This window comes from Cheilinus undulatus, linkage group 15, assembly GCF_018320785.1.
Source record: "Cheilinus undulatus linkage group 15, ASM1832078v1, whole genome shotgun sequence".
Taxonomy (NCBI): Eukaryota; Metazoa; Chordata; class Actinopteri; order Labriformes; family Labridae; genus Cheilinus; species Cheilinus undulatus.
In genome coordinates this window covers 42,594,029-42,609,678 of record NC_054879.1, presented here as the reverse complement: position 1 = coordinate 42,609,678, position 15,650 = coordinate 42,594,029, and the positions used below count along the sequence as shown (strand labels likewise).

Below are 15,650 nucleotides of genomic sequence, written 5' to 3'. Positions count from 1 at the left end.
AAATCATTTATTTGTTTGTTCCCCATCATTTTAACATTTCATTTCCACACATATATTTACTTATAAAAGAGCACACTATTTCTGTTAGAAAATAAGACAAAGATATATTTCCTGGTACAAACACAAAAACAGTACAAGCATTCTCCAAACAACAGAAAAGCAAACAAAATCAAGACTGACACATGCAGAATATGTAGACTTTGAGTCCTCACAGTTAATCTGAGAAACTTTAAGTGGTAAAAAATGAAGCACAGGCTTTTATAGCAGGCTCAGTTCAATGAGACGGCCTGCAAACACTCCTAATGTGCCGATGAGACACACAGCCATGAAAACACACAGCAGTATATGATCCAACACCATGGCCACAAACTTCCACTCCTCTGCAGCCTGAAAGAAAAGAAAGATGATGAATCACAGAATCAAGACTCTGTTATCTCTATCTATGGGTGTTGAATCAACTGAAATATTTCTGTGAGGGCGGTTACATTGTTGGATTCCTCATCTGATTTCATGGTCTCTGCGATGTACTTGACTCCTTCAATGGCACTGCGAACGTCAGGGTTCTGAGTGATGGGAGACTGGTAGGGGATGGGATTGGTCTGGTTTCCAGAGATGTCTGAGATGTCAAAATCTGCACCATAGATGGTCTTTGCCTGCTTCTCCTTTCCAGGGCGTTTCATTGTTGAGAAGAACATGATGTTGGGGATGGTCTCAATAAAAACCTGCCAGAGGACAAAGCCATGCTCTATGTTAGTGAACACACAATGTTTGGATGGTTTGATTAAATCAGAAGTGTGCATCAGGCGAACTGGGGCCCTTCACCTCATTCAATGTGGCCCCAAAGGGAATTTCAATGCTAATACATAATAACTAAGGGAAACAGTCAAAATCTGCCATGAAAGCATGAAAACAGAACATTTCTCTTATGAGTTCCACTGCTGTTATATGATTGGTTACATTTTTGTTTTAATTTGATTAAAACAATTGAAAACTTTGTCCATTTATTTTGATCTATAAAAAATTCCAATGTTTTATTTTAATTCTATTTGTATTTACTTTGTAAATTTTAAAATCATTTAAAATTTGTTCTAATATACTTAATTGAGTGTTTCTTAATTCTATTTTCCTTTTTCTCTTATTGTGTTTGAATATATCTGTTTTAATTTTCTTTATTCTTTTTTATTCAATTATAATTAAATTGAACTTTTAGATTTTACTATTTTTTAAAATATATTTTAGCTTTCTTTATAGTTATCAATTATTTCTGTTTATTTTCAATTTTTTTTCATTAAATCTATGTTTAAATGTTTGCTTTCTTTCAAAATAGAAATGTATTAATTCTATATCCTTTCTGTTCTTTTTCCTTTTTATAACTTAAATTTTATTCATTTTATTTTGTTTATTATATTCTTTTATTTCTTTTTATCTATTTTTAATCGTTTATCAAGCTAATTAATTTTTATTAAAAAAAATGTGAACTATATCTATGCATATTTTCTTGTATTTCATTTTTTACTGTTTTTCTTTTTCATTTGATTCACATTTATTTATTTATTGTTCTTTATTATTTAAATTTATTTACTTTTGATTCCTTTTCAATTTGTTTTCACTATTAGACTCTTTTGCTTTTATTTTATTACAAATTTGAAGTTCAATCATTAAATTCTTCATTTTTTATTTTGTTCCATTTTTTGTTTTTTAATTAAATTTCATTTAAAGTCTTTTTATTTGTATTTTTTTAATTTCTAACTTACATTTAATTATTTTGTTTTTATTTTACTCACTTTATTTCATTTTATGTTATTTTCTCCTTATTTTCTTATTTATTTTCTTAGTAGATTTAATTGAATGTAATTGTTTCTGTAATTTTTTTATATTTATCAATGAATGTTAAAAAATGCAAGTGAAATGCCAAGAAAGTATCATGTTCACTTCAATTCATTTAATTCTGTAATTATCTCATTAAATAAGCAAATTACTTTTGCAATTTTAAAACTGAAATGTGAGTATAATAGATCATCAGGAAACCAATATATTATTCCTTTCATTGAATTATTCCCAGGGATTAATCTGAGAATATCCAACAATCTTTAACACTTTGACCCTTTGGAATTGACAATAAAATTAATGCGGCCCTCTTGGTAATCAAAGTTGCCCATCTCTGGATTAATAGAACCATAACATGTTCCTTCTGCTACCACTAGATGTCAGTATAATGCAGAGGAAAAAAGAGCAAGCTGTCTTCCAGAGCTCATCGAGACTGATTAATGTCCTCATCATTCAGCTGTAATACAAAAAAAAGAACTCAGTTTTCTGTTCCTTTTTTTACTCACCTTGCGGACCCAGTCCGGCATTGTGTGCGTGCTGGGGGAGCGGTGGTGTGTGTTGATGACAATGACGGTGATGATGATGGAGGCAATGACAAAGACCATGGTGAAGAGCATGTACTTCCCAATGAGTGGGACAGCGCTGGAGGTAGAGGGGATCAGCTCAACGATGACCAGCAGGAACACAGTGAGAGAGAGTAAGACGGAGATGCTCAGAGTCATCTTCTCACCTGGGTGAGAGAACAAGACATCAACAGGGATCCAGCTAATAACTTAAAATGTGTTTAAAATGGCCACAGGACATGTAACATTATGCTGCATGGCAGATATTTGTTTACAATCAACATCTAGACATGTATTTATCCAGTCTCAAGACCGCTTAGATGACTGACATTAGTGACAAGATAGAAGGTGTCCATTTGTTATGAACCAGAGGGATCATCTTTGTCAAAGATCCTCTATTCTAGACCAGCAGAATACCTTAGGCTGGGCCCATTTTAGAAATTCTTTCTTTTAATAAAAATAGCTCACATAAACAGATTCTGACACCGTTTCTGAAGTAAAATGCTAGACATGTTGTTTTTGTTGCTTAGTAAGAGAGCAGTTATCCCAGAGAGAGAGAGAGCATCTTTTGGCACCAGCTCTTCTTCCACACTTTCCTGTCAGCTGCCATATCAGAAATGGGGATCAAGTGATGTATAATACATTAAAGCAAAGGCCTGCTTTCAGACATGACAGCACAGAGGGACCCTGGGTAATGAGGCAAACCCACTCACTGGGAACACAGCCAGATATACAAGCAGAGTAGTTCCCGTAGCTGGCATGGAGGGACACCTCAGACTAACAACAAGAATTAGTATGGAGCTATTACTGTTGCAAAAGTATTTGCAAATGCCTTCAAAGATCGGCGTGCAAATCCACAAATGCATGTACAGATCTGCAAATGCGTGCACAAATCCACAAATGTGTGTAAAGATCTGCAAATCCATGTAAAGATTTGCAAATGTGTGCAAAGTTTTGCAAATTTGTACAAAGATCCACAAATGCATGCACTAATCTGCAAATATGTAGACCAATTTGTAATTGTGGACTTAGTTCATTTTGGTTCAGAATCTGCCTCTCAATTGGTTGTCATACCAAGGGGCAACCTCCGGTCCTGAAAAAGAAGCCAATGCAGAAGTGCAAAAAATTGCTATACCGCAACTGCCCACTTGAGGTTGGCTGCAGGAACACCGGAAGTTCCATCTGCACACATGTTAAACAGCCGGTTTTGACACACAAAATAAACTGGTTTACAGCCTGGTTCAAAACACCAAACGTGTCTCATTAGCTAGTGTCTTATTGTGCTTTTTTTGTACCACGATTGTTTGGATTATATTTAGGATGAAAGCTGATTGGCGCGTCTCATTTGATTGACAGATAGCTCAGCAGGCAGGTGCTCCGTCTGTCAACCGGAATGCTAGCTAGCAGGCTGACAAGAAGTCGCGCTTAGTGGGCGGGCCGTTAGGTTGATCCAAAGTCCGGTTTAGACGGCGATTTCAATATGGAAGCATCCATGGATTGGCTTCAAGAGCTGTTTGAACCCGTCTAATGTAAGCAGATGACTGACGTCACACAGGGTTTGTCCAATTCTTTCTACAGTCTATGTGTTATACACACATGACTTTTGCAACACTTTTACCGCGCATGATTTGTACTCAGATCTGTAAGCTTGTACTTAGACCTGTAAGTGTAAAGGTTGGGTCTGTTGCCCTCAGTGCAGGCTCACAGGCAAGGCTGCCTTTCTCATCACATCAGCATCACACAGGAGGCAGCAGTTAAGGCTTAATAACGGCTCTATATAACATCAGTGTGGAAGGAGAAATGTCATCGTATTATACTGTTATTTCTATTATTAATATTTTCATTGAAAGAGTGAATAAAATAATGACTTCCTTATCTCCAAAATTGTATCACAGCGGTGGTTGAATTGCCATCGCTACTAGACATCGGTTCATTGTGTTGTATTTAACAGAAATCCCCATTATGACACTGTATGAGCCGAGTGATGTTGGTAGTAAGATTGATAGAGTGGTCTGTAACATTTATATTTATATAAATAACAGGGGAAGAGAAAGATTGTTGGTCTGGCACGGAGCGAAATGGCACCGACCAATGTTGACATCTAAATCACATTACTCCGCTGATGGTGGATGTGTTGATCAAGTGGCTGAGTGGCGATATCATGGACTTTCATACACGTGGTCCTGGGTTTGAATCTTGCAATGTTCTAAAAATTTGGGGAGGCCTTCCCAGGCCAGCCTGGAGACAGTGGGTGCTTCTCACTTCTCCTATTATATGGCTTGAGTCTTTGGCGTGTCTTTTCCTTGAGTCTTAGTCCTGCCCACCAAAGACTCATGGAGAGACCGAGGAATTGACACGGAAGACTGAAGCCATAAGACCGATTTTTATTCTGTCCATCTGATTTAGTCCAAATCTTCTGTCGAAATCAAGGCTGTGACGGACCAAATGTAAAAAAAAAAAAAAAAAACTCTAAATGTTGTCGGTGTTTTGGTGGAAAAGGGAAGATTTATATCTGAAACTTTAGATCTCATGAGCTTTTAACATGTTTGATGTTTGAAGGTGAATCAGAAAACTAATCAAATATTAAACTCCATACTGATTCACTCTTTATTATTGATTTTATTAAATATATTCTCAATATTTCACTGTAAATGCTTATTTCAAACACTTTTTTAAATTCCAGCCCATCAGTTAATGAGCCTTTTAAACTCCTGATGTTTATATTCTCTTGAGAGTCCATTTATCATCTGTAATAAACTCAGTTTCTCCTCCATTATTTATCTCTGCTAGTGCTATAAAGTTTCACTGATATTCACCGTGTAGCAGTGCCCAATCAGAGAGTGATATCCAATAAGGGGGTGTGCCTCTGAGTAACAAGAGTTCTGGGAAGCCTGCTCTCATGTGCCTTTACTCATCAGTCTTCAAATCTCAGTTCTCGGTCTTATGGCTTGGGTCCTAAAACTGTCTAAGAGCTTTGGCATGGTCGTTAACTCATTGAGTGCCAGCCCTTTTAGAAAATGGAAAGTTGCTTGCCATTTTGAGTCATATTTCAAGACCCACAGAATATTTTGTACTATGATTCTCAAAACACCAAATAGCTCAGCTGAAAGAAGAAACTCTCTGTTTCATCATGGAAAAAATGTTTGTTTGTAGCTTGTTCTGTTCTTGATTTATCTTAAGTTGAATAAAGGCCAGTTTCACCAAAAAGACCACTTTTTTTTCTAGAAAGCTGAGAAAAATGCCTTTTGTGAAAGAGAGTCTGTCAAACAGAACAGTGATTTGAATGTTATAATTTTGCCTTCAATGACATAAAAGACATCTGAAAATTGTATTAAAAAGGTTATTTTATTTTAAAATAAATAAAAATGCTTCCAGTCACTGTCATGCCATTCACACTCTGGAACTGGACGGCCTCCAAGGGACCTCCCTATACGCCCACGTCCTCTCCTGCTTGTCGCTGTATGCTTCCAGCTGGCCAGAGGCTGCCTTATTTCTCCGACGCACGGGGGGAACCTTGCAGCATTCTTTAGCCTCTTTGCCGGCTGAGGCAGATCAATAAAAGTGCCGATCCCTGGATTCGCTGTCGTTAAGTTCAGTGTCCATTTCAGTGAGTAAGCTATTTTTCAGGAAAAAGTTTAAAGTTTCTTCCAGCGTCTAAGTTAGAACTTTTAGCTTAGATTACCTCCTTAACGACTGCTCTGCTGATGTTAACGTCCCTCTACAGTGCCATATTGGCCTCCTCTTGGGTTTGGAGTTTGGAGGCCATCTGGAGATTGCTCTCTTTCATCTTGTTTAAGTCTTTCTTCAAGATGGTGATCTCACTGGCACTTTTCATGCTGCTGCTGAAGGCCTGCATCTTCTGTGACTTAAACTCTTCCACCAGAGTGTCTTTTTCAGCCCTAAGGCTTGCATTGGTATTTCCCATGTTGGAGGTCTCCTCTCTGAGAAGTTTGACTTCCTCCTCCAGGGACTCCTTTTCTGCAGTGAGCCTCTTGACAAGCATCATGGCCTCAATGACCGCCTCCTCTTGTTTTTTCTGGATGCTGTTATCTTGACGTTCTGCTGCCAATTTGGCATGCTTCAGCTCTTTCTGCAGTTTAGTGTTTGCTTCCTGCATGGCTTGAAGATTGGAGATGAGCGCTCGTTTGCATTGTTTCTCTTCCTCCAATTCCTTCTTCAGGGCCAGAGTCTTTTCGGCAGTCTCCATGTCACTGCTGAAGGTTTTCAACTGAATACTCTTCAGTTTGTCCTTCAGAGCTGTGTTTTCAGCTCTCAGGGTTTGTTCCAGCGTGGAGTCTTTGGACGGATCCACCTTGAACTTTTCCTCTAGCTCCTTGTATGATTTGTGGAGCATTTGATAATTGTCATGTATCATCTTGCTCTGATTTTTCTCTGTTTTCAGAGCAACTTTGGCCTTCTCCAGTTCCTTCTGGAGTTCAGCTACGACTAGCCATACATGCCATGGCTGCTGTTGGTAATCCATTGCTGACGTTTGATGATCCGTGTCTTGGATTGAAAACTTTGTTGGTCAGACTTTGTAAAATCTCAGATGATCTTTGACTTGTTGTCTCAGAATAATCTGTGAGTTATCTTTGTGCTGTCCGGCTATGTAAGATTTTTGATGAGACATCATAATCCACTTGGTCATTGATGAGTCACTGCAACAGAAGTCCAGATCACTGTTCTGGAACTCCCTCTGTTCCATGACAACACAGAACCATTCACAACACTCCTTGTAATTTCAAAATGGCCGCCACAGCATCAACACTCCACACAACTCTACACCAATTAACTATTCTAACACCATGTCCTAACAGTGAGCATCAGCTCACATGCCTGCTGCCCTCACCACATCCATTAAACCAGGGGTGTGCAAACTTTTTCCACCAAGGGCTGCATGCAGAGATAAGGCTGGCTGGGCCACATTGAGAAAGCTCACTTATTATGTGTTAAAGACAGTGAATTCAACGTTAAAATGCTTAAAATATTTATAGAAAAATATCCTACATCACAGCTTTCCATAAATGGCTTTTTAAAATAAAAAGCTCCTAACTGTTAAGGATTTTGGGATTGCCAATCAGAATTCAGGGGGCTTTCCCCTCTAGATCCGCCCCTGCTTAGGATGAAAAGCTCGGTGACAGCTCATCTCCACAATCAGACAAGAGCAAACTTCAGGAAGCTGTAGTAGCGTTTCCATTACCTTTAGAAATGTGCAAAAACTAAATAGCGCAATAAAAAAACTGGTAATGGAAACACCTGAATTTCGAAAAAACTCTCAAATATCGCAAAAAAGTTTTTACGCTCTCGTGAGGAGGTTTTTCAGACGTTTCAATATAGAAACAGCGCAAAGTGCAATGGAAACTCTTTTTCCGCATTTACAGGTCTTAGGACGTGACATACGGTGTCACATGACCAGTTCACTCCGAGACAACACGGCGCTGTATGTGTGTACCCGTGTGGACTTAACATCATACTTATACCCATATTTGTGGCTTTTGCCATACATATGGACTTTGCCTCAGAACTATCATCCGTTACCTTTGTCTTTTGTTCAAAATTATCAAGGCAACCATTGCAGATGTAATCATAACTGTACCAACACGCGACAGGTTTTGAGCGTCCAGCGTCCTTGCAGCGGAGTCTAGCGAGATGAGATTTTACGAGAATTACGAGGCTCATGCACGAAATGCTTGTCAATGGAAACACATTCAAAGCAACATTGTACTTTGTCGAAATTTTAGAAATATCGCTTTTATTTAGCAAAAAACCGTAATGGAAACCCAGCTTGTGTAACTTTATAGTAGTGATGATACTTAAAGATGATTAGAGCCGTCTGCTTTCTAATCCGGACCAAAAGACAGAGCAGGAAAAGGAACAAATAAACGCGATGAGCGCTATTTTCTGCCCTAATCCGTTGTCTTTATTTACTAGGGCGCTATGAATCGAGTTTTTATTTTGGTAGTTAAATTTTCCCAATTCATGTTTCTAGATATTGTGATGTAAAAAATTAACATGTCAATGATTTCTTCTCAGCAGATGTTATTTGGCACGTCCGGAGCAAGTTTGGATGTTGAGATGCGGAGGATAGAGATGGCTGTCTGTTACCTTGGTTCTCAGTCTGCTTTTGTTCAAAGTCACCACGGAAAATGTTTGCTCACATATGTATGTTGAGCCAAACAGACACATTATTCTTTCTTTTTTTTTGTCCTTTTCCAAGCTTCATTAGAAGTCAGGTAGGGAGGGAAGCTGGTGTTTATTCTTCAGTGAATCTTCACACTGCATTTCAATCAGTTCTAACTGCAGACTCTCCTCAACTTCTTCTGCATTCACAGGGAAGGGGGAAGAGAACAGCTGGATGTCTTTCTCAATGACAAAAATCTCGGGAAGCGCTGATTGAATTCTGTCAAAAGCGATGTGATCACAGACACATATTTTCCTTTTTTAGCACAAATGTTGGCATCTTGGAAAGTCGAATTGATTTCGGACAGCGTGGGAAAGTGTGCAACATTAAAGTGCATAAAAGTTACCAACAAAAAACAAACAGGTTCCCCAAAACAGCTTTAAACACTCCCTAAGTCTTTTGGTAAAACATCATCCTAAAGCCTGAACATTCCAGGAAAAACTTACCACAAAATTCCATGTAAATTCCTCAAAAAAACAAAACAAAACAAAAACAAAAAACAACAAATTACCCAGAATTTATGAATACATTCCCCAAAATTCCATGAAAATTACATGTCTTTTCACAAAACATCTAAACCAAGTCTGGGGGACATGTATGAAACATCCATGAAAAAACAAGCAAAGCATATTTCTCACAAAGGTTAAAATAAACAAAAAAATCTCCCAAAAAACACTACCTGAAATCTCCAAGATTTCATATATTTCAAATGTATGAAATGTATACATTTGAAATGTTTGCTGTCAGTGACAGAATGATGACTACTGATGTGTCTTATGTCTCCCTTACTGATTTTTATCCTCTATGAGACTGCAGAGAGAGTGTAGTCTTTACCAACTCACCAGAGTCTGTGGGGAGATAGAAGACCAGTCCTGTCAGGAAGGAGAAGAGCATGCAGGGGATGATGACGTTGACGATGAAGTACAAAGGGAGCCTCAGCATGAGGAAGTGGTAGGTGATGTCCAGGTAGGGGGTATCTGGGCAGCAGGCGTAGTACACCCAGTGCTTCCAGCCACGGAAATCCTTCATGACCCACTCTCCACTCTCCATAAAGTTGCTCAGATCAGGGCGGTCACTGTCCTGGTGGAATAATACACAAGGATTATTTTAGCTCTCTGAAATAAGAATAAGTCTTCTCTAGAAGCATCTTCAGGTGCTCTAAACTGGCAAGGTTATTTCTTTCTGTTGTGGTTATCGGGGTTATCTTTATTGTGCGATTGCTGACCAAGGTTTTGACCTGTGTTAAGCTTGCATCAAATCTGAAAAATGTATTTAAAATCCTTAATGACTTCGTTCTTTTATAATGTTATGATGTGGTGTAAATTGGATCATCTAGTAAATCTAGCACAAAAAGTAAAGAAATTTGTGTTTGGTAGATTATTTCTTTGTTGTAACGATGCTTCTAGTCAACAAATCTTATACCGTTGGAAAGCCTGTTTATTTCCCTCTTAAATGGTGCCACATTTTTGAGGAACATGCATTTTTGGGATGAGCAGCAGAGCTGAGTATGTGGGTTGTGTTTTCGGACATCAGCCCATCTTATTTGAACACTTACTTTAGGCCTCATTCACCTGACAAATCTAGATAAGCATCTCATTTTCAGATATTTAAAATAATTCCGGACTTGTCAGTGGCTTTTAAAGACAAACAAGGATTTATTTTTTTTAACGTAGAGTTAGTTGAACAAATTTATTAAGATTTGAGATTTTTGCATGTTGTGCTTTGAAACACCTTGTTTTTATCTGTAAAATGTATTAACCCATAAGAGCCCACACCCATTTCTCCTCATAGCAAAATTATAGCGGGGCATCACACAGACTTGGCACAGACAAAAGTGGCTGAAATGACTTTAAATTGGCAAAAATGTGTAAAATTTGGTGAAATAATGGAATTGAAAAATTGATATAAACTGGCAAAAAGTGTTCACTAAGAAAGAGAAAATAGGCAAATATTGGCAGATTGGTTAAACTAGCAAAAAATGGCATATCAGATAGTTAGATGTGGGTAAAATGGGAAAAATTGAGTGTAAAAAAAGTGGTAAAAAAGGGGTTAACAGTAGCAATAATGGGTCAACAGATGCAACATGAGGCTTACGTGGCAAGAATTGGTTTAGAAGTGGCAAAAACAGGCAAAAAAAAGTGGTGGAAAGGGTTTTAAATGTACAGGTATTAAATGGCAAAAATGAGTTAAAACTGATGGACAACATTGATGAAAATGGGTTAAAATTGGTGTAAAGTGGCAACAGTGTAGTTCAAAAAGTATTCTTAGTATTTTTAGGGAATCTGGGGACCCCCCTCTCAGTGCCTCGCGACCTCCAAGGGTGTCCCGAGCTCAAGGTTGAGAACCCCTGTCTTACAGGACATTTAAAGGTCATGTGACACCTGTGTTATGGCAGCTCCTTATGGGTTAAAAAGAAAACTGAAATTAAAGAGAGAATGGTCTTTAACAGTTCAACCTTGTTATGTTTTTTAACTGATTTTTATGGTCTTGGTCTCCCAACAGTCTTGGTCTTGCTGCAACTCTTGGTCTCAGATAGAGTCTTGAGTACAACACTAGTAGACATCATGATCGCATTAATTCTATATAGCATTCCGCCAATTTTCCCATTTCTGTCCAAAGGGAACCATATTAATTTTCCATTCGGTTACTGTTTTAAATATCATGTCTTTTTTTATTCAAGAAGTTATTTTTATTCAAATAACGAAAATTTTAAACAGCCACTTATTGCTTTGATAGGACTCAAGCAAGTCAGAGTTTCTGTCCAAGAAATAGTCTTGCATTAATCCCTAGGATCACATTTTCCCTAAATATAGTACTGTGATAGGTCTGAATGGAGTTACAGGATTAACGACGACCAGGTTTCCATCATAGGTCCAAGTCCCCAGCTTCATACTGCAGTTCTGGAGGTCAAAGGGGAAATGCAGCACGATAATTTCACAGTAGCTCTTGAAGATGGCAGGTGGGTTCCATGTGATCATCCCCGTATACTCCAGCAACACTTTGGTCTCATGTACGATGGCAAAGTCCCCATCGGCGCTGCAGGCAGAGACAAACACAGGCGACATCAGCATGGGAGATAATAAGTTAAATATTAACGCAGGGGGACATCAGTGCCTGAGGATGGGAAGAGCATAGCCAACCAGCGCTAAGCTTGGCACAAGTTGTTGTGGCAGCAAAGGCTGGTTGTCAGGGAAAAACAGCAGTGTGTCAGACACAGCATATGGTAAGAAGAGGGGGGAGGACGTGCAATACAGCGTCCAGATTTAGCCTAATGAAATCTGAGCTTTCACACGTTGCATTCTGGAGTATAGGAAAGTGTGATCCAAAACAAGGCTGACAGGTGTGCTGATTGTTTCTAGAAGTCTGGATGTTTTAGGTCACATAGAGCTTAGAAAACAGGTTTCAGAGGGAAATAAAAGAATCATGACATGGATTAAACACAGCCTGATAACATACTTGTTGTAGAGAACTAGATCAGGGCGCCAAATGTCAGTGGAGGGAACTCTGATCTTTCTGATACCGCCGTAATCCTCCGGGTTCCACTGCAAGTTCACATCTTTCCATTGCTGAAAAGCAGAGGAGCACAACCATGGAAACAATGCCATATGATGGCTATTTTAAACGGTCATTATTAGAAAATATTTCAAACATATGAAGGAAGAGACAAGAAGGAAGAGAAGGAAAGAGCTCATGCAGACTGTGATGGTATATTTTTAAAGCTGAGACGTGACTTCATGACAATTACTGCTTTGACCAGTTGTGTGTCATTAGAATATGTGGAAAAAATGGATGATCAAGATCTGCTACTCTGACTTTGAGCAATCTAAATATGGTGCACTAGTGCCGTCCACCACCTTCTGTAATGTGAAGTAGGGACCCAAATTTCTGATTTTTATTAAATTAATCCAACAAAAATGCTTGTTTTTTTAAAGGTGACATTTACAAATTATCATACGAAAACTTACTTTATAGAAAATATTTCCATCCAAGATAACAGGATAAATAAGTGAAAATCTCAAGAAAGCAATTCTCTCAGGCCCCTCTTTGGTAGATGAAACTGGAGCTCAGCGAAAGTTCAAGAAGGAAGACTGTTCTGCTCATTCTTCACTCACCACTCATTCACGTCTCTCCCTTTTCCATTGTTTCTCCTGCTCTGACGATCAGCTGATTATGGGCGTTCACTCTCCTAAGTACCCAGCTAATCAGATTCTGCAATAACCCCGTTTGTCCGATCATCACGCACCTGTCAGATTTTAAATCTGTCATTCTCTCTTTCACAGTCAGCCAGTTGTTCTGTGCAGATGCTGCAACCCTCGTCCACCCCAGCCACCTCCATTCAGTTATTCAGTGTCTAGTACAGGTCTCCTGCTCATCTTATCCTGCATTCCTGGGTTCCTGGGCAGCTTCTCAGGCCCCGTCCACACGGAGACAAAAACGATATATTGCCGTAAAGTTTTCCGTAACGACAGGGTCATTTCAGGAAATATCCGTGTAAGCAGGGAACCACTGAGACAACTGAAAACGCTGTAGTGCATATGCCAAGCCTGTACGTGGCGCTGTATTGCTGCCATGGAAATGCACCAAAAGAGAGAAGATCACAGAAAACTGACACAAACTTTCTTCTAGTTGCCCTTCTGGTTGTTCCCTGCGTTGCATTTAAGAACATATGGTGTATGTGTATATGCGGTGGTGGTAAAGAAGCATCAGATTTTGCTGTAAAAGCCATAACAAGCTCAGTAGCTTCTGCAGCACGGACACAACCCTGTAATTGGCCATTGTTGTTTTGGCCGGACCCGCACAGGCGTCTTAAGAGCCAGGCTATGTGTGACGTAATCATTCAAAAAAAGATGCAGTTGGCCGTCCACACGGACACAAAACGGAAGTTGTTTATGGATTTGTGCACTCTGGGACCCATTTTCGAAAAGTATCGTTCACAGTCACCAAAAACGCGGCCATATAAGTCTGATGAATTATTATTATTATATACCCCAGCAAAAATCCTAAAAATTTTGAATTTTAAAAATCAGACTCTCTGAAGGTGAAAAATTCTCTGAAAAAAACCCTAACCTTTAAGATTTAGATTTATATACCCAGTCCTGCAATAATTTCAGTGACTACTGTGGGCTTTTAAGTGCTACGGTTCATTCTGAGTCTTGGGTGAAGTTGTGGGACTGCCACTCCAAGTTCATTTTACAATGTCCAGCTTTGGTTTGTTTTTTCTATTAATGGAGGCAATAGCATCAAAAACATCTCTAGCAGGTGGGATGCTGCAGAAGGAAAGTGTGTGGCAAAGGCTCTTATGTCTAGCATTGGGTGCTTCTTTTCCACTCCATTTAAAAGTGCAGACGATATCTTGGAACTGAACTGCCATAACATTGTTAAATCTAAGGTGACATCAATGAAGTGCTCCTCTTCTGCAGTGCTGAAGTCATCATCTGGTGTTGCTGAGCCTTGTCTTGTCGCACCCTGGGGCACAGCCTACTTCCGGGACCACTGGCCTAGGGCTTTAATATCAGAGATATTTTGCCTTTTTCTTCCTGAAACCAGTGTGCGACCCACTGAAGACAGCCCCGCGACCCACTTTTGGGTCCCGACCCACCAGTTGAGAACCACTGCACTCGTGTACATATAATTCTGCAATGTGCTTGTGTGCTGCAGCTTATTATTGCAGTACATCAAGAGGTTTGCCATTCTGATCCACATTAAAGAGTGTTTTTGTAACCTTTAACGTTGTGCATTTCCAACAATTACAAAGCAAATCAAATATTCATTAGTTTTAAGAACATTTCATTGCATCATTTTGCACATTATCCAGAATCCACACTGAAATTTTGCATGTTTTCTTAGTCAGTACTAGTGATGTGTGTCTGCATTATGATGGCGGGGTTTTCCTCGGTGTGTTTCCAACCTGTTTCAGCCGCACGTTACTGCTCACGATTTGGTTGACCTCATCCTGTGAGTGCAGATAAATGCGTTAAGACAGCTGATGACAGCGAATCTCAGTACAGATGGGTTGACATCTTATGTCCTCACCACGCTGATGAGCTGGATGAGCTGAAGCCCCACAGTTACAACCACGGGCTCCTTGAAGTGAGTGACGGGACGCACAACCTTATTGTAGCCAGTGAAGAGGGTTTTGACCAGACGGGTTTCATCTGAAGAAGCCCAGGTGAAGCCTGAAATACAAGACAGCGTGCAGATAAAGGTTCATAGTGGGTCATGGTGATAGGTCTTATTTCTCTGCTCCTCAGGGGGCCTCTTGAGGGTGACGGGAAACGATGCTGTGCCAAAGTAATATGTTGCTTTTAGAAAATCTGATACTTGAAGTGAGCTCATGGGATATGAGATGAAAATAGACGTGACATGTGGCATCGGCTTAAGATCTTTGTGAATGTGTGAATGTACATGGTGTTCTATATATGTATGTATAATTAGACTGAAAGTGATCCTGTGCAGCATAAAAGCTCTAAAATGCTGTAAATTACATTGTAGTTAACCTACATTTTATTTCTAGCTATTTCTTTACTCACTTTTTTAGTGTTTTAGATGTAATTCTTTTACTTGTAGGTTACATAAGAAATAAATTACACATGTTCTGAAACATAAAGGCTGCTAATGAAAATGTCATATAAGTATTTATTGTGAATGTGGGTGAAGTGGGGTATTTACTCTTAAATAATATTCTAAAGTCTTGAGTCTAACTATGCTACACAGAAAAAAAGAAAGAAATACTAAACACTACTAACTCCTCCTCAAACACATCTTGACCCAAAGTATTTTTTCCAGGCACTGTAGTGGCAAAGTGAGACACCTTTCAATGATAAACTTAGATAATTAAAACATCCAGTTTTAGAGTTAAAAATACACTAAGAATAATGAAACCAGTTATCACTTTTAAAATTTTATGTGAGTTTGAACTTAAAGGAACCAATCACTATTATTGTTATTATTGATATAATGACATTATTATGATTATTTTGTTGGTTGGTTTATTCATCTGTTCATTTAAGTTTTTGCACTGTGTATTTCTTTGTTTAATTGTATCCATTTTATTAATCTTTATTTCTATCTTTTATTGT

General features: G+C 38.8%; 1 protein-coding gene across 1 annotated transcript; it reads right to left on the bottom strand.

The window, feature by feature from the left end:
* Positions 1–15,333, bottom strand: LOC121522234 (acetylcholine receptor subunit alpha). Its single transcript, XM_041806387.1, has 9 exons — positions 15,318–15,333; positions 14,605–14,747; positions 14,480–14,524; positions 12,028–12,137; positions 11,412–11,607; positions 9,414–9,651; positions 2,334–2,557; positions 486–722; positions 1–387 (listed from the first exon to the last, which is right to left on the bottom strand). Exons 1-9 carry the CDS (start codon positions 15,331–15,333, stop codon positions 259–261), a joined length of 1,338 nt encoding a protein of 445 aa, XP_041662321.1. The 3' UTR covers positions 1–258.
* Between the last annotated feature and the right edge of the window lie 317 nt (positions 15,334–15,650).